The sequence below is a fragment of the Triticum aestivum genome, chromosome 5A (assembly GCF_018294505.1).
Source record: "Triticum aestivum cultivar Chinese Spring chromosome 5A, IWGSC CS RefSeq v2.1, whole genome shotgun sequence".
NCBI classification, from domain to species: Eukaryota; Viridiplantae; Streptophyta; class Magnoliopsida; order Poales; family Poaceae; genus Triticum; species Triticum aestivum.
Genome location: NC_057806.1, coordinates 702160447 through 702180475, shown reverse-complemented (window position 1 = coordinate 702180475; position 20029 = coordinate 702160447). Strand labels below are relative to the sequence as shown.

Below are 20029 nucleotides of genomic sequence, written 5' to 3'. Positions count from 1 at the left end.
AGACCATTTCAATCTGTTGGTCGGTTCCACCTGACTATGTCTATTGCTCCCGAGTTCGCACACGCCTCACTGCGCCTATATAAACACATACAACCCCTGCATGCTCAAAGCATCACTCAGGCAACAAACACAAAGCGGAACACAAGAGAAAAGAAGAGCCCAAGAAACTAAACTCAAATGGCATCATCCTCTTCCATCCTTCTCTTTGCTGCTCTTCTTGCACTGGTCTCATGGCAGGCCACTGCCTCTGATCCTAGCCCACTCCAGGACTTTTGCGTCGCCGACCTGCATTCACCAGGTACTACGCACTTCATGGTTTCCTGTCATGTTATCACTAGATACGTATGTTGCAATCAGATTCTGAAAATTATATCCAAGAAAACGACTTTGTAAGATCTAACCTTAAATGTTACATCTCCTCCTTGCACCCAGTGCGTGTCAATGGGTTTGTTTGCAAGAACCCGATGGAAGTTAACGCAGACGACTTCTTCAAGGCAGCCAACCTCGACAAGCCTAGGGTGACCAACAAGGTTGGGTCCAACGTCACTTTGATCAACGTCATGCAGATTGCTGGACTCAACACCCTCGGCATCTCAATTGCGCGCATCGACTATGCTCCCTTGGGTCAGAACCCACCACATACGCACCCTCGCGCCACTGAGATCCTCACGGTGCTCGAGGGGACACTATATGTTGGCTTTGTCACATCCAACCAGCCCGCCCCCAACAGAAACAAGTTCCTTTCCAAGATGCTCAACAAAGGTGATGTGTTTGTCTTCCCCGTGGGGCTCATCCACTTCCAATTCAACCCCAACCCCCACCAGCCCGCTATTGCAATTGCCGCGCTCAGCAGCCAGAACCCAGGGGCTATCACAATTGCCAATGCAGTGTTTGGGTCGGACCCACCAATATCATATGATGTTCTTGCCAAGGCATTTCAGGTGGAAAAGAATACAATAGACTATCTCCAGGCTCAATTTTGGGAGAACAACCACAACTAAGTCAGACATTTGTTGATTACACAGAGGATTAGTGCATAAATCAAGGATTTGATTGAATATCTCGAGCATCCTTATATCTATAAAATAAATGGAGAATGTGTCATGCCGCTGTGTGTCTGTAAGCCATGAATGTATTTCAATGTTATGAATAATCAACAATATCTTTTTTCATCACTCTGATATGATGCCGTATGCTATTTTGGTTATTATGTGTCATATTTCCCATAACGAACGAAAATTCAGGGTTCTTTTTCCCCTTCTCCGATACAATAGACGATTATCTAGTAATTTAATGTAAGTTTGCTGGTTTGGTTGAACACGTTGGGAAATTCCTCATATATAGTGCTTGTGTGCAATACATCTGCGGCACTATAATGTCTGCCATCGGTTATGATGAAAAAGGGGTTCCCCGCTTTATATTATATAAAGCAACCATCACCGCATTACAACCGTGTAGACCGATATAAACACACGCCACCACCGCACACAACACACACGCAAGACAAGATACAAAGGTGTCAGGCACTAACACACCACCCCACCGACTACCAAACTAACTACACATATGCGAAAAAGGCCGTTTGGAGCCGATGGAGACCTCCACCATGAACCACAATGAAGAGGTGTGACCGACAACGATGAAGCCAGGACTCCAAAATGGTGTCTCCCAGAAGGGTACGACCACTGATAGCCGCCACCGCCCGATCATGTAGATCAACTTTTCATCCGGAGCATGACTAAAGGAGCCAGAACGCCGCGACGAAGCCTACAGGAAGGATACGACGTCAATAGATGCTGCCACCATCGGCCAGTACACGGATTGGGCAAGTGATGCACCCCAGCGTTCACACCTCCGTCGCACCCTAGATCCGCTAAACACCCGCAACCAAGCCACCCGCGTGGCCATGGCTGCCCGCTCGCACCTGAGACGCACACTCCGCCTACGAATGTCGCGCCTCCTACCGCCAGGGCTGCCGCCCTACATTAAAACCCCTCCAAGACCAGCCAAAGTTTTCGGCTTTGGTCCAAAAGGCAGCCCCCAACCTACGGGGCCGAAGCATATGTCCTGCCTAGAACACCGCTGGAGCTATGGCAGCGCGCACAGGCATGGAAAGGGGGACGAAGGGGAGAGGACGTACGCATCCACGACCAGCACAACCTTGCACCGCCATCCCTCTCACAAACCTCCCCACCGAGCACCCCATGTGCTGCCCCACCTCGGCGGACGGCATAGCTCAACGCGCGAGACCACCAACGACACCCGACCACCGGCGAGGACAACCCCGTGAAACGCCGGCATCGACCAAAACTGCTCACCGGGGATCCCACCTTCGAGCTCGCTGTTGTCCACCGTCGGAGCAACCGAAGCTAACCAGCCACCCTTTGTTCTACTGCTGCTACGCCTCCACCACCACCAGCAGAGGCCATGACGGGGGCAGCTGCCCGTAACCCGTGTCGTCCGGATCTAGATCTAGAAGCCTAGATCACCATCGTCGCAAGCGCCCAGGCACGCCCATCCACCAAGCTGCCAGGCAACTGGGCAGCAGGGTGCTGGAGCACAACGTCCATCCACTATATTACCGTGGCACACGGCCCCCGCCATGTTCTGGCTCATGTCACCAGCCCTCACCAGCCCCGCATGGGCAAGAAGAGCCAGAGGCCCCACCGCTGGCGGAGATGGTTGGGCTTTGCCTGACCGCACCGTCAAGCGGCGGTGAGGGCCAGTGGGATTGAGGGTCCCCCCGGTCACCTCGTGGGAGGAGGGAGGAGGATTTCTCTTCCTAGTCATGTCTGCCATTGGTTATGATGCGTGGACAACCTAATTGACTAGAAGATGGACAAGGGGCCCACAAGCCCGGGGGTGCAGCCTAACCCCTGGTCCACCACCCAGGCTTGTGGGCCCCCTGCAGCTCCGTATGACATAATTCTTGTCCTATAAATTCCCAATATTCCCGACACCCTCAGAGAGACAAACAAGAGAATTTTATCGCCGCCGCAAGTCTCTATTCCGAACCGATCCCATCTAGAGCCCTGTTTTGGAGCTCTATCGGGGGGGGGGACCGTTGGGGTGGCCATCTGCATAAACCTTGCTGCCTCCATGTTGATGTCTGAGTAGTTACTTCAGGATCTACGGTTCCATAGTAGCAGCTAGATGACTTCTTCTCTGCCTCTATCTCTCTTGGATCTTCAATACAATGATCTCCTCTAAGATCAATCCGATGTAATTCTTATGGTGTCTTTGTTGTGATCTGATGATTTGTGGATTTATGACCAGATTGTTCATTGAATAGAATTGGAGTTTCTTTGTTGTATGATTAAGTAACTATGTGTACTTTTTGAGTTATTTGTCTTCCCTGGCCCAGATAGATGGGTAATTCTTCAGAGGGAGTGGTGCATAGTAGTAGGTTCAACCTCACGGTGATCTTGCCCAGTGACAAAAAGGGGGCAAAGGCACATGATGTGTTGTTGCTACTAAGGATAAAACAACGGGGATTGATCTTATTGCTACGTTTCTTTCTGTTAAGCTACATCAGGTCATCTTGCTTATTGCGTTACTCTATTTCTTGCCAACTTAACACTGTGACATGCATGCTGGATAGCGGTCTTGGGGTGGGGTAATAGTAGTAGATGCAGATGGATTATGGTCTAATTGTCATGCACATGATGCCTATACAAGATTATGCCATGAATGATATTTATTTTTCAATTACCCAACAATAATTTGTTTACTATGCCATTACTTGCTTTCGAGAGAGAAGTCACTAGTGAACCTATGGCACCCGGGTCCATTCTCTATTATTATTTGTGTTGCTCTATTGCTCTCTCTACTATTTTGCCATTTGACATATCATTGTCTATCGCTATTTGCTTTTAACTTTGTAACTAGCAAGACGAGGGGATTAATAACCCCCTTGCCAAGTTGGGGGCAAGCATTTATTTTGTTTGTGTGCAGGTGCTGCTTATCTTGCTAGCTTGTGGACTTCTACTGGTTCGATAAACCTTGGTTCTTAACTGAGGAAAATACTTTTTACTGTTGTGCTACATCACCCTTCCTATTACGGGATTAGCAGGGAACTGCTGTTGCATGAACTCATCTGTAAAGTATCGAGGGTGTGTAACTCCTCAGACACTTGCAGTCGTGTGGTGTACGTCCGACATCGTTGTTGTGTAGTCGCAAGTGTAGTCGCGCACATCGCCATTCTTTGCTAGCTACGCAAAATATCCTGTCTGTCTAGCAGGTGGGCATTGCCGAGACTTGTAGATTGGTCGATGTGGGGTTTCGGAGCTTAAGGGCCACTTCCCCTTGGGTTTGTATCTCATGGTGGTCAGTGGTGGATTGACTCCACCTCGGGCTCCATGCGCCTCGAAGGCATATTTTTCAGTGCCTATCTGTCGATCTCTGCACTAGGGAGGATGGTCGAGGCTTTCAACCCAGTTACGTTTTGAAAGCGCGCTGTCCTCGGTCTCCGCATCCATCTAGTCTAGCAAGTTGCCATGGGGTAAGATCTGTTAGCACCAGTCTGTTCGAGCTTGTTCTCGGGCCTGCTCGGCCCTAAGGAGCTCGTTCCATATGTCGTTTATCTCATCTTCTTCGGTCTTGAGATGTTGGGACTTCTTTTTGATGCTTTTGGTCGTACTAGCCAATCGCTTGCACATAGTTTTGAGCTGGGGTACCTCAAGGGGTAGCTCGAAAGCGTCATACTCATCGGGGCCAAGGCTTCCTTCCTCCTCATCCTCCAAATCATATTCTCCGTCGTTAGGGTCATCATCGTCCCCATTGATCATGTTGTCGCCGTTGTTATTGCCGGCGCCATTGTCTAGTGTGTGGAATAACTATTTTCCCGTGTCTTTGTGGAAATTGGTTATCTGTGGGGGAGACAACAATTCATTGGACAATATGGAAACTAGGAACTCGGCTTGCTTTAATAAAAAAAATCCTAGATGATCATGTTGTGGTATTCTAGAGCCTAATAGTTGGAGCATTTTGCAGAAACACGAGATGGGGGAAGGGTTGAAGAAAGGGTGTTAAAGATCAATCTGGTGATTCAGGAGGAGTATGCTTGAGGCCATGGTTGGAACCCGGTTGTGCTCAGGATTGTAGTGTGAAAACTTGAATGTGCAAAAGTTTCTTAGTAGAGTTGTTCTTGTGGTCACTCCCTTTCTGGTGCATGTGAGACTTAGTTTATTGCTCCTCCGCTGTGAACCTGCTCTTTTGGTTGCTGATAGCTCTATTTTCCTGCATGTCTTGTTTCAGCTTCTTTTTGGTTCCAATCTCTTGTAAATTTGATTAGCCGTTTGTTTAATGGAAATTGATGAGGAGGCAAATTCTCTAAAAAGAACTTATGATCGTTATTTTTCTTCTTAAATTTAGAACTAGAAATATGATTTTTGCTACATTTCAGAAACTAGGCACACCAAACCAGGTTCCAGAAACCAGGTCCGACATATATAGACAGTATGCATAAATATACGAGAACAGATTATTATCTGAGTTGGCTCTTTGTAACAAGCTTGTGATAGAAGCATTTTATTTGTCTGATGGAAATATCTTGATCTTTTCCTTCACAAACCTACCAACGCGCACCTCTGACAAATTAATCAGTTTATGTGTGGCCACCCAGCCTAGTAACTGGATGCACTGTTTACACTAACAAAAGGGGGCAGGTGAGGTTTGGTGTCATGAACCTAGGTAGGAAGCCAACCGAGATTGTTAGATTTATGCACTGAACTGGTCATGATAAAAATTTAGCACGAGGATGCTAACTACTCTTAGTAAGGTCGTCATCTCTCTCCTTTTGGTTAGGCAGATCCATTAATGTCGTCACCTCTTCCTGCAAATACTCAACTACTGCAAGAGAAATTTGCCCAAGCAAATACATATCTGACTACTGTGATGATAACAGGGCTGCTACATATGTCAATTGTATTAGGTGGATTCGTGCATGGATCGACGCACGTCGATGTCTTCCTTGTCGGCACAATCCGCTAGCTACCGTGTTGTCTTATGTTGCTGGATTTCATGACAAATCTGTTGGAAAATATATATTTTGTTTATATTAGTGGTCATAGTTTGAAAAGATAGATTGCATATATTTTATAATAACTTCTGGATAGAACAGGTTGATAAAAGTCCTTGCAAGATGTTAACTAGTCTTGCTAAGATCATATGAAAATTTCCTGCTCTCCATCATCATGGCCTCTGTGGCAGCTCTCCTTTTGGTTGGGCACTTCCTCCACTAATGCCGCTGCTTCCTCCTGAAAATACTCAACCACTTCGAGAGACATCTAACCAAGTAAATACCAGATTTGACGTGATGATAACGTACAGGGGCTGCTACATATAGCAGATGTATTAGGTGGATTCATGTGTGGATCGAGGCGCCTCGCTTTCTTCCTTCTTCACACACAATATGCCGTGTCGTCTTATGTTGCTGGGTTTCATGACAAATCTACAGGCAAATATATAATTTTATAGTTTGAAAACCTCGATTGCACACATTATTCTATATCAACTTCTGGAAAGAACAGGAGTAGTAGTCAGTTTATATCTCTTAAGAAGTCATGCAGGCACCCATGAATCAAGCCCACGCATGAGTACGTGACAATATTTGATGGCCTTACATGACTTGGCTTTTCTCAACTGCTCTTTAACTAACTTTGTGCATACACACCAGACCACCAGTTCAGATTCTGACCAAGTATGTGATACTGTATCTAATTAAAGTAGTGGAATTTCATTTGTTTATCTTGTCGCTGTTTCTTATCTTCAAAATAATTTCCTAAATGGCGACGGGTGGTGACTTTTCCTGGAACCAGCCCTGCATGCATTGTGGCGACTCAGGAGAGAGTTTCACATTGCTTCTTTGAAGGGAAAACGTGTCTTAAAGGGAACCTGTAAAGTTATGCAAAATAGTTTAATCAGCAGCCGGAGACCATTTCAATCTGTTGATCGGTTGCACTTGACTTTGTCTATTACTCACGAGTTCTGCGCCTATATAAACACATGCATCCCCTGCATGTTCAAACCATCGTCACTCACGCCACAAACAGAAATAGGAAGACGAGAGAACAGAAGAGCCAAAGACACTAAAACGAAATGGCATCCTCCTCTTCCTTTCTCCTCCTTGCTGCACTTCTTGCGTTAGTCTCATGGCAGGCCACTGCTTCTGATCCTAGCCCACTCCAGGACTTTTGTGTCGCCGACATGAATTCACCAGGTACTATCCGTTTTGTCATCATGTTTTCACCAAATACATATGTTGAAATCTATTTCTGGTAATTATATGCGAGTCGAAACAATGTAAAATCTGAGATTACATGTACATCTCTTTTGCCCCCAGTCCGTGTCAATGGGTTTGTTTGCAAGAACCCGATGGAGGTCAATGCAGATGACTTCTTCAAGGCGGCCAACCTCGACAAGCCTAGGGTGCCCAACAAGGTTGGATCCAACGTCACTTTGATCAACGTCATGCAGATTGCTGGACTGAACACCCTCGGCATATCAATTGCGCGCATCGACTATGCTCCCTTGGGCCAAAACCCACCACATACGCACCCTCGCGCCACTGAGATCCTCACGGTGCTCGAGGGAACACTGTACGTTGGCTTTGTGACATCCAACCAGCCCGCCCCCAACAAAAACAAGTTCTTCTCCAAGGTGCTCAACAAAGGTGATGTGTTTGTCTTCCCCGTGGGGCTCATCCACTTCCAATTCAACCCCAACCCCCACCTGCCTGCTGTTGCAATTGCCGCGCTAAGCAGCCAGAACCCAGGGGCTATCACAATTGCCAATGCAGTGTTTGGGTCAGACCCACCAATATCAGATGATGTTCTTGCCAAGGCATTTCAGGTGGAAAAGAACACAATAGACTATCTCCAGGCTCAGTTCTGGGAGAACAACCACTACTAAGACAGACATTTGTTAATTACCCCGAAGACCAGTGCACAAGTGAAGGACATGGTTGAGTTCCTAGATATGCATCCTAATCTATAAAATAAATGGAGCATATGTCATTCCATTGTGTGTCTGTAATCAGTGAATGTTTTTCTACCTTCTGAATAATTGACAATATTATATTTGTCACACTAATATGATCTCATTTGCTTCTTTTGGAATCTGACGTGTCTTATTTATCATAACAAATTAAAATTCTAGGTTCATTTCCCCTTGTTATGAAATAATAGATTATTATATGACAATTAATTATATGTTTAATGCTGGGGTGAACACCTAGGATTTTCTTGCAATACATGTGAAGTATGCCATGGTTGGAACCCTGTTGTGCTCAGGATTGAATGTGAATGTTGAATTTGCAAAGGTTGCTTCCTGGAGTCGTTGTTGAGGTATCCTGCTTCCTGGTGCATGTAATTAGTAAGTTACGGTCCCTTTCCTATCGAGCTTGCTTTAGTTGTTTTAGCTTCCTTTTGGTTCAAAACTCTTGTAAGTTCGATTGGCTGCTTCTTTAATGGAAACTGATGAGGTGGCTTGTTGTATTAAAAAACATATGAGCGTTATGTTTTTGTCTTATGTTAAGTACTATACTTTTTTTGCTAAGTTTTAGAAATTGGGCACAGTGGGGACCAGGTTCCAGGAAGCCGCTACAACATATATGGTAAACGTGCATAAATATACAAAACAAGCGATTATTACCTGACCCCCCCCCAAATGATTATTATTTGAAATGTTTCTGCGTACTGAGCTGGTGACAGAAGCATTTCATCTCGAAACATAATTTCACCTGCTTTATAAAGGAAGCTACGCAATCGAATGATACATGGTGTTGAGGAAATCCTCATACAAGATTATCAAAGAAAAGCACGGCGAAACAAGCCAAACATGCTAACAAGCACAGAAAGTACACAACTAGATGCCTCGACCGTTCTGCTGAGAAGAAGCACAGGAGAGGCTGGACCACCTTGATACCCAACCAGGACCGCCACCAACATGAAACCACGCACCACCTTGGATGCTAGGAGAAACCACTAGACTTTGTTGCACTGTCACGACCCAACCACCGCCGGAGAGGACCCTCTAGCCTCTTGCTCTAAATAGAGGAGTGTCATCCATGTCGGCCGGCAAGCAGGAAGGACGAAGAGAGGACGTCGTCACGTGTAAAAGATAGGTGTAAACGATATCGCGAGTCACCAGAGTTCTAGGTAGGGTTTATTGGATCTCCACACCATTTTGAACATGCAGCCGCAACCGAAAGAAAGTCGCACTCACCGGCGACACCCCCACGAGGGTCACGACGCAATGCACCACTACCACTGCGTCTGTCGTGGCTGACAAGTGTATTCATCCTAAACTGACGGGGAGAAGAGGCATGGCGATGCCCCCAAAAGGGACATGAGACCCGCAAGCATCACGGCCACAGGAATTGATGCTCGGAGCTTTCATTCAGACCCTCCCTGGCACCTCGCCAATGGGGAATCAGGCCACCAGAACTACCACAACAGGTCGAGAACTGTAGATCAGGATAAGGCCTTTGCCACCACTGACGGGCGACGGCTTCGCCAAGACTACCAGCCAGAATGCATCTCACCACCCGCATGACCAAGAAACACTCCCATGCTACTCAATGGAAAGTGAGACACGCAGCCTGCCATCCAGGGTCGTCGTCCCGGTGTCCGACACTCCAACCTCGCACACCTGCACCAACATATGTTGGTCCAAGATCATCGGATGGGGACATCAAAACCCTAGCAAGGCTTGGCCCGTCCCAAGCCCATAGCCATGGCCAGATGTGGTCAGACCAAGACTGTCAGTGACCCCATGTGACCATGATGTCGCTTGAAGCTACGTTGATATTTCCCCAAAGAGGAAGGGATGATGCAGCACAACGGCGGTAGGTATTTCCCCCAGATATGAAAACAAGGTTATCAAACCAGTAGGAGAACCAAGCAAGACAACGTAATCAACACGTGCACACAAATAACAGCTACTCGCAACCCGACGTGTAAACGGGGTCGTCAATCCCTTTCGGGTAGCGGCGCCCCAAGATGGGAAAACGGACGTGAGAGAGTTATAAATATTGATAGATCGAACGCCAAATAAAATAAATTACCGCAAGATATTTTTGTATTTTTAGTTTAATAGATCTGAAAATAAAAGCAAAGCAAAAAGTAGATCGCAAAGGCAAATATATGAGAAAGAGACCCGGGGGCCGTAGGTTTCACTAGTGGCTTCTCTCGAGAAAAATAGCAAACGGTGGGTGAACAAATTACTGTTGGGAAATTGATAGAACTTCAAACAATCATGATGATATCCAGGCAATGATCATTACATAGGCATCACGTCCAAGATTAGTAGACCGACTCCTGCCTGCATCTACTATTATTACTCCACACATCGACCGCTATCCAGCATGCATCTAGTGTATTAAGTTCATGGAGAAACGGGGTAATGCAATAATAACGATGACATGATGTAGACAAGATCTATCTATGTAGAGATAGACCCCATCGTTTTATCCTTAGTAGCAACGATACATACGTGTCGGTTCCCCATCTGTCACTGGGATCAAGCACCGTAAGATTGAACCCACTACAAAGCACCTCTTCCCATTGCAAGATAAATAGATCAAGTTAGCCAAACAAAACCCAAATTTTAGAGAAGAAATACGAGGCTATAAGCAATCATGCATAAAAGAGATCAAAGAAACTCAAATACTTTCATGGATATAAAAAGATAGATCTGATCATAAACTCAAAGTTCATCGATCCCAACAAACATACTGCAAAAGAGTTACATCATATGGATCTCCAAGAGACCATTGTATTGAGAATTTAGAGAAAGAGAGGAAGCCATCTAGCTACTAACTACGGAAGGTCTACAAAGAAGTACTCACGCATGATCGGAGAGGCACCAATGAAGGTGGTGAACCCCATCCGAGATGGTGTCTATATTGGATCCGGTGGTTCTATACTCTGCGGCGGCTGGATCAATATGTCGTTTACTCCCTTAGGGTTTTGGGAATATTGGGGTATTTATAGAGCAAAGAGGTGGTCCGGGGGGCACCCGAGGTGGGCACAACCCACCAGGGCGTGCCTGGGCCTCCTGGCGCGCCCTGGTGGGTTGTGCTCTCCTTGGAGCACCCCAACACTACTAGGAAAATGCTTACCAGTAGCGCCGGTTTTTGTGCTACCAGTAGCGCTGGCACCAGCGCTACTGCTACGACGCTACAGCTATTTTGTAGCAGTAGCATATTTTTAGGCCAGCGCTACTGGTAAGTTCAACTACTAGTAGCGCGTTTTTAGGCCAGCGCTACTGGTAAGTTCAACTACTAGTAGCGCGTTTTTAGGCCAGCGGTACTAACTTTTATGGTTTTTTAGCATTTTGGCGCTGTACATGTTTAAACATATTTATCTTTTATACAATAACAACTCATCATGAACTAGTATGTTTTAAATAGCATATTCATTACCACTTGTCATCACCATCAACAATGTTCGTCAATGAGACATCATATAACAAGTTGGTCACTAGTCATAATCACAACTCCTCCTCATCATCATCAACTCTAACACATTGTAGCACATAATAACACATTCTAGCTACGACCTACTCCTCTCATAGGACCTACTCTACCCTCTCTTAGGTAAAATATCATAAAACAAGATAGGCATTGACGCTGCATTAAGGAAAATTGACTCTCCATAATAAAGAACGGAGATCATCTTGTCTCCAAGTCTTGGCCTACACACAATGTTGCTTCCAAGTATCTCTCTAAGATGGTTCAAACATTTTTTGAAATCATCAATTATCATGGCTTCCTCACTTTTAGAAATCCGGTATGGACAGGAGTGATGTGGATACTGCGGCTGACCTGGCTGTGGTGGCTGTAAGCTCATAACATTAACGCGACCTCTCGTCAACATCAAATGAGGCACACAATCCATCGGGATTTTCTGTTCAAAAACATAGTAATAACTTTGTAGTTAGCAATATAGTTTAGCTTTAGAAGAATTTATGCAAAAGATGCACGGATGTCGTAATAGTAGAAAATCTTACCATGATATCTCCATTGATGTTACCGTAGTTCAACACGTGCACTAGTGGCACGTATTGACCATAATGTGGAGGAGTTTGATAATAGCTATTGTAATTCTCAATATCAGTAAAAAATGCGATAAGACCATCTTGCTCCTTATAAGTTAATTGTGCTTCATCATTGTAGTAGTAGGTTCTGTCTAGCATTTTCCGTACATTTTTTGAAGAATGAAAATAAGCTGTCAATGGAAATAAACTGTCAAATATTTTGAAATAAACAATATAAATTGCTTAGTAAATATGTTTAAGAAACTCACACAGCGGTAGAACTGGAAGCGTGTCAACAATGACCCAAATGGTCATATCATTTTCTTTGATGTCAGGATCACCAAGATCGAAGGTGAGAAGCATACCCTCATGAAAATCATATAACTTGCAAAGGGCTTCCCAATTTAGGCAACCAAAATTGGATGAGTTCACAGAATTGTATAGATTTACAGCAAAATCATAACCATGATGGGTCCTTAGTTGAATTATCTTTGTCTCCATTCTTTGATGATCTTCAAAACCCATCTTCTCCAAGACATAGCGTCTTGCATGGCATGGGATAAGCTAGTCGAATTGTAAAAGACGGAAATTACACGTTGAAGAAGCAGAGAAGTCGTGCAAAAAATAACAAAAAACACTTGTCGTCATTGCGTACCGTTTCAACATCGAAGGTCTCTTGGAGCTTGATGCTGAAGTGCCGACCTTCGACCAAGTGAGGCATGTCGCATAGACCGCGCTTATCTTCGCAGTACTCGCACATAGCGAATTCCCTTTCGTCATCAGACATTTCCTAATAGGTAACTAATAATCCATCATCGAATACATATATAGTAGTTTGTAGCAAAGATCATCATATAACAACTAAAACACCTAAAATTTGTAGTTTGTAGTAGTTTGTAGCAAAGATCATCATATAATCCATCATGAATACATATATAGTAGTTTGTAGCACAAACGGCGCTCATCTTTTGCATTCAATAAGCAAATAACTAATAGGTAGTTAATAATCCATCATCGAATACATATATAGTAGTTTGTAGCAAAGATCATCATATAATATCACTAATACATATCGAATAATAGCTCCTCTAGGTTCAGTGGGCCGCGATGTACACCCAAAGAGAAGGAACCATCACCGGATGATAGCTCCGGTGAGATCCCCAAATAATCTGCCAGGTATTCGAGAACCGGCCGTTCGCCAGCACAACCAAGTAGCGCTGGACGTGCGCGTTCTCCTCCGTGACACGGTGCTGTACCACTTGTGCGGGGGACTCAAGCCTCTCCACCGATGCAGGCCCATGTGACTGCCACCAAAGAAGCTCCAGGTCGACGACGGGCTGGCTCCTCACTAAGCTGCGCTCACCAGAAGGTAGCACAACCCAGTACCAGCCCGGCGGAGCCCAGTCCCGGACATGGCCCCTCGGCTCAACCAGGAGTCCTCGGCCGAGTCGACGACGAGGATGCGGGATAGGCATCGTCGACGTCAGGAACTAAATGCTTAATTATGAAAACAAAATTAATAAACACTTAGCACAATTTGGCATGACCTTTGCTAAAAATAGGACATATCGAGCGCCTGAAATTTGCCAGAACGTAAACAAATCGACATTTCTGGCAAAACGTAGGCCACTCGGAAAAATATGACATGTCCAAAATGTGACATGTTCCAAATATGACATGTCCACTGCAAATCTGCATATAACAGGAAAAATTGCTTTAACTAAAAAAATAACAACAATTGCTTTAACTAAAAAAAATACCTACTATTTTTTTAACTACACCTAAAACAACTAAAACACCTAAAATTCTGTTAACTACACCTAAAACAACTAAAACACCTAAATTCAATTAAATACACCTAATTAAAACCTAGCTAAATTTCTGTCCTAACTTTAAAACCTAGCTAAATTTAAAAACCTAGGGTTCATACAAATTAACTAGGGTTCATACCTAATTATTCTAATAACCTACATTTTTTCAACTCCATAGGATTCAAAATAACAACTCTAATAACTATAACTAGCTAGGGGGGAGGGAGGAGGAGGAAGGAGAGGGAGGAGTACCTCTCGGTACGGTGGAGGAGGGCCGGCGCGGGGGCCGGGGCAGTCGGCGGGGGAGGAGGCCGACACGGGGGAGGGCGGCCGGCGAGGAGGAGGGCCGGCGCGGGCGAGGGCGGCCGAAGCAGCAGGGAGGAGGGCCGGCCCGGGAGACGGCAGCGTGCGGGTCGACGGCGGCGCGCGGGGGATTGAGAGGGAGGAGTGTGGAGAGTGTGAGTGAGCTTTAGTGAGAGATGAGGCAGGCCGGGCCGGGGGCGCGCGGGGGGAGAGGGAGTGGGCTTAACAACAGCGCGGGCAATGGGCTAGCACTACTGCTAAGCCCACTAGCTGCAGCACTGATACGTCTCCAACGTATCTATAATTTTTGATTGCTCCATGCTATATTATCTACTGTTTTGAATGTTTATGGGCTTTATTATACACTTTTATATCATTTTTGAGACTAACCTATTAACCCAGAGCCCAGTGCCAGTTTCTGTTTTTACCCTGTTTTAGGGTTTCGAAGAAAAGGAAAATCAAACGGAGTCCAATTGACCTGAAACTTCACGGAACTCATTTTTGGAAGGAAAGAAGCCCAGAAGACTTGGAGTGCACGTCGGGGGACCTGCGAGGCGGCCACGAGGCAGGGGGGAGCCCACCCCCTGGGCGCTCCCTCCACCCTCGTGGGCCCCTCGTGGCCCCCCTGACGTACTTCTTCCGCCTATATATCTCCATATACCCTAAAAACATCCGGGAACACAATAGATCGGGAGTTCCGCCGCCAGAAGCCTCCGTAGCCACCTAAAACCAATCTAGACCCGTTCCGGCACCCTGCCAGAGGGGGCAATCCTTCTCTGGTGGCCATCTTCATCATCTCGGTGCTCTCCATGACGAGGAGGGAGTAGTTCTCCCTCGGGGCTGAGGGTATGTACCAGTAGCGATGTCTTTGATCTCTCTCTCTCTCTCTCTCTCTCTCTCTCTCTCTCGTGTTCTTGATTTGGCACGATCTTGATGTATCGCGAGCTATGCTATTATAGTTGGATCTTATGTTTCTCCTCCCCCTCTACTCTCTTGTCATGAATTGAGTTTCCCCTTTGAAGTTATCTTATCGGATTGAGTCTTTAAAGATTTGAGAACACTTGATGTATGTCTTGCCGTGCGTATCTGTGGTGACAATGGGATATCACGTGATTCACTTGATGTATGTTTTGGTGATCAACTTGCGGGTTCCGCCCATGAACCTATGCATAGGGGTTGGCACACGTTTTCGTCGTGATTCTCCGGTAGAAACTTTGGGGCACTCTCTGAGGTTCTATGTGTTGGTTGAATAGATGAATCTGAGATTGTGTGCTGCATATCGTATAGTCATGCCCACGGATACTTGAGGTGACATTGGAGTATCTAGGTGACATTAGGGTTTTGGTTGATTTGTGTCTTAAGGTGTTATTCTAGTATGAACTCTAGGGCTGTTTGTGACACTTATAGGAATAGCCCAACGGATTGATTCGAAAGAATAACTTTGAGGTGGTTTCGTACCCTACCATAATCTCTTCGTTCGTTCTCCGCTATTAGTGACTTTGGAGTGACTCTTTGTTGCATGTTGAGGGATAGTTATGTGATCCAATTATGTTATTATTGTTGAGAGGACTTGCACTAGCGAAAGTATGAACCCTAGGCCTTATTTCCATGCATTGCAATACCATTTACGCTCACTTTTATCATTAGTTACCTTGCTGTTTTTATAATTTCAGATTACAAATACCTTTATCTACTATCCATATACCACTTGTATCACCCTCTCTTCGCCGAACTAGTGCACCTATACAATTTACCATTGTATTGGGTGTGTTGGGGACACAAGAGACTCTTTGTTATTTGGTTGCAGGGTTGCTTCAGAGAGACCATCTTCATCCTACGCCTCCTGCGGATTGATAAACCTTAGGTCATCTACTTGAGGAAAATTTGCTACTGTCCTACAAACCTCTGCACTTGGAGGCCCAACAACGTCTACAAGAAGAAGGTTGTGTATTAGACATCAAGCTCTTTTCTGGCGCCGTTGCCGGGGAGGTTAGCGCTTGAAGGTATATTTTTAAATCTTGCAATCGAGTCTTTTAGTTTCTTGTTTTATCACTAGTTTAGTTATTAAAAGAAAACTATAAAAAATGTTATTGAGTTTGTCTCATACGCTTCACCTTTTTAATAACTTTCGTGAGTATGATGGAAAGGATAATTGTGCTCAAGTGCTAGAAGAAGAAATCTATAAAATGTTTGGCACTAAATATTTGAATGATGAGCATGATTGCAATGTTGTTAGTATGAATTCCTTGAATATCCATGATGCTAATGATATGCAAAGCCACAAGCTTGGGGAAGCTATGTTTGATGAAGATGATATTTTTTGTCCCCCAAGTTTTGATGAGCAAATTTATTATGATGAAAGCATGCCTCCTATTTATGATGATTATATTGATGAAAGTGGATTTTGAGAGGTCATGACTTTATTTTGTGATGAATCCACTATTCCGGAAGAGGTTCCAAGTGATTATGAGAACAAAGTTGCTATCTATGATGATTATTGTGATGACTTGTATGCTATAAAGAATAATTATATCCATGAAACTTGTCATCATGATTTTAGTTTTCAATTGGATTATGCCTCACATGATAATTATTTTGTTGAGTTTGCTCCCACTATGATTCATGAGAAGAATTTTGCTTATGTGGAGAGTAATAAAATTTCTATGTTGTAGATCATGAAAAGAATGCTTTAGGTTCTGGTTATATTGTTGAATTCATTCATGATGCTACTGAAAATTATTATGAGGGAGTAACATATGCTTGTAGGAATTGCAATAATACCAAGTTTCCTCTCTATGTGCTTAAAGTTTTGAAGTTATGCTTGTTTTGCCTTCCTATGCTAGTTGATTATTGTTCCCATAAGTTGTTTGCTCACAAAATCCCTATGCATAGGAAGTATGTTAGACTCAAATGTGCTAGTCATATTCTTCATGATGCTCTCTTTATGTTACAATTCTTATCTTTTATGTGAGCATCATTGAAATCATCATGCCTAGCTAGGGACGTTAAACGATAGCACTTGTTGGGAGGCAACCCAACTTTATTTTTGTTCCTTGCTTTTTGTTACTGTTTAGTAATAAATAATTAATCTAGCCTCTGTTTAGATGTGGTTTTAAGCTTTTAATTAGTGTTTGTGCCAAGTAGAACCTTTGGGAAGACTTGGGGAAAGTCTTTGCGATCATGCTGTAAAAAACAGAAACTTTAGCGCTCACGAGAATTGCTGCCATTTTTATTTGGAGAGTGATAATTAGTTAATTATTTTTGCAGATGATTAATAGATAAATTACTCAGGTCCAGCAATTTATTTGAGAATTTTATGAGTTCCAGAAGTATACGTTTGATCCACATTACTACAGACTGTTCTGTTTTTGACAGATTCTGTTTTTCATGTGTTGTTTACTTATTTTCATGAATCTATGGCTAGTAAAAGAGTTTATAAACCATAGAGAAGTTGGAATACAGTAGGTTTAACACCAATATAAATAAATAATGAGTTCATTACAGTACCTTGAAGTGGTGATTTATTTTCTTATCCTAACGGAGCTTACGAGTTTTCTGTTAAGTTTTGTATTGTGAAGTTTTCAAGTTTTGGGTAAAGATTCGATGGACTATGGAACAAGGCGTGGTAAGAGACTAAGCTTGGGGATTACCAAGGCACCCCAAGGTAATATTCAAGGACAACCAAGAGCCTAAGCTTGGGGATGCCCCGGAAGGCATCCCCTCTTTCGTCTTCGTTCATCGGTAACTTTACTTGGAGCTATATTTTTATTCACCACATGATATGTGTTTTGCTTGGAGTGTCAATTTTTTTGTTAGGATTTGCTTGCTGTTATTTATAATAATGTTTTGCATCTTTTATTTCAATAAAAGTGGCATTGATAGCCTTTACTATGCCTATGTTACAAGTATACATGTTGCTGTTTGAAAACAGAAAGTTTACCGCTGTTGCAATAATTCTCTAGAAAATTCAGAATGTGATAAAATGTTGAAACCTTTTGAATATTAAATTATGATAAATTTACTAGAGTGGGAATTTTCTTTCATAATTTTTGGAGCTAGGTAAGTATGGATGTTGCAGCATTCTTTACAGACTATCCTGTTTAGGCAGATTGCTGTTATGTTTGCATTGTTTGCATATGTTTTCTTCTTTAATGATTCTATTTGAGGATAGGACTATTAAATATGCATAGGAATTTATTATGAAATGTTGAATAATAATTTTAGTGATTTGCTACAGTAGAGTATGATAAGTTTTTGGCAATGGTTTATACTAACTTATCTCACGAGTCCTTGTTGTGTTTTGTGTGGATGAAGCTTTTGAGATTTAGGGAGACCGTGATATGAGAGGAATTAAGGAGACAAAAAATCTCAAGCTTGGGGATGCCCAAGGCATCCCAAGACAATATTTCAAGAAGTCTCAAGCGTCTAAGCTTGGGGATGCCCTGGTTGGCATCCCACCTTTCTTCTTCAACAATTATCGGTTAGTATCGGTTGATCCTAAGTTTTTGCTTCTTCACATGATGTTTGCTATTCTTAGATGTCATTTTATTTTGCTTTTCTTTCTGTTTGAATAAAATACCAAGATCTGAAATTCTTAAATGTTAGAGAGTCTTCACATAGTTGCATAATTATTCGACTACTCATTGATCTTCACTTATATCTTTCGGAGTAGTTTGCCATTTGCTCTAGTGATTCACTTATATCTTTTAGAGCATGGTGGTAGTTTTATTTTGAAGAAATAGATGAACTCTCATGCTTCACTTAGATTATTTTGAGAGTCTTAAATAGCATGGTAATTTGCTTAAAATCCTAATATGCTAGGTATTCAAGATTAGTAAAATTTTCTTATGAGTGTTTTGAATAGCAAGAGAAGTTTGATGCTTGATAATTGTTTTCAGATATGGAGGTAATAATATCAAAGTCGTGCTAGTTGACTAGTTGTGAAATTGAGAAATGCTTGTGTTGAAGTTTGCAAGTCCCGTAGCATGCACGTATGGTAAACGTTATGTAACAAATTTGAAACATGAGGTGTTATTTGATTGTCCTCCTTATGAGTGGCGGTCGGGGACGAGCGATGGTCTTTTCCTACCAATCTATCCCCCTAGGAGCATGCGCGTAGTGCCGAGGTTTTTGATGACTTGTAGATTTTTGCAATAAGTATGTGAGTTCTTTATGACTAATGTTGAGTCCATGGATTATACGCACCTCACCCTTCCATCATTGCTAGCCTCTTCGGTACCGTGCATTGCCCTTTCTCACATTGAGAGTTGGTGCAAACTTCGCCGGTGCATCCAAACCCCGTGATATGATACACTCTTTCACACATAAACCTCCTTATATCTTCCTTAGAACAGCCACCATACCTACCTATTATGGCATTTCCATAGCCATTCCGAGATATATTGCCATGCAACTTTCCATCATTCCGTTCGTCATGACACATTCATCATTGTCATATTGCTTAGCATGATCATGTAGTTGACATAGTATTTGTGGCAAAGCCACCATTCATAATTCCTTCATACTTGTCACTCTTGATTCATTGCATATCCCGGTACACCACCGGAGGCATCCATATAGAGTCATACTTTGTTCTAGTATCGAGTTGTAATCATTGAGTTGTAAATAAATAGAAGTGTGATGATCATCATTCAATAGAGCATTGTCCCAAAAAAAAGGCCAAAGAAAAAAAGAAGGCCCAAAAAAAAGAAAATAAGTAAAAAGGGGCAATGCTACTATCCTTTTGCCACACTTGTGCTTCAAAGTAGCACCATGATCTTCATGATAGAGAGTCTCTTGTTTTGTCACTTTCATATACTAGTGGGAATTTTTCATTATAGAACTTGGCTTGTATATTCCAACAATGGGCCTCCTCA

General features: G+C 43.4%; 2 protein-coding genes across 2 annotated transcripts; both read left to right on the top strand.

Annotated features, from left to right (window-relative positions):
* Positions 1-155: 155 nt before the first annotated feature.
* LOC123108519 (germin-like protein 8-5) lies at positions 156-1034 on the top strand. The gene is made up of 2 exons (XM_044530296.1): positions 156-298; positions 433-1034. Exons 1-2 carry the CDS (start codon positions 178-180, stop codon positions 999-1001), a joined length of 690 nt encoding a protein of 229 aa, XP_044386231.1. The 5' UTR covers positions 156-177; the 3' UTR covers positions 1002-1034.
* A 6004-nt stretch (positions 1035-7038) lies between these two features.
* Positions 7039-8085, top strand: LOC123108518 (germin-like protein 8-11). Its single transcript, XM_044530295.1, has 2 exons — positions 7039-7219; positions 7343-8085. Exons 1-2 carry the CDS (start codon positions 7099-7101, stop codon positions 7909-7911), a joined length of 690 nt encoding a protein of 229 aa, XP_044386230.1. The 5' UTR covers positions 7039-7098; the 3' UTR covers positions 7912-8085.
* The last annotated feature ends 11944 nt before the right edge of the window (positions 8086-20029 follow it).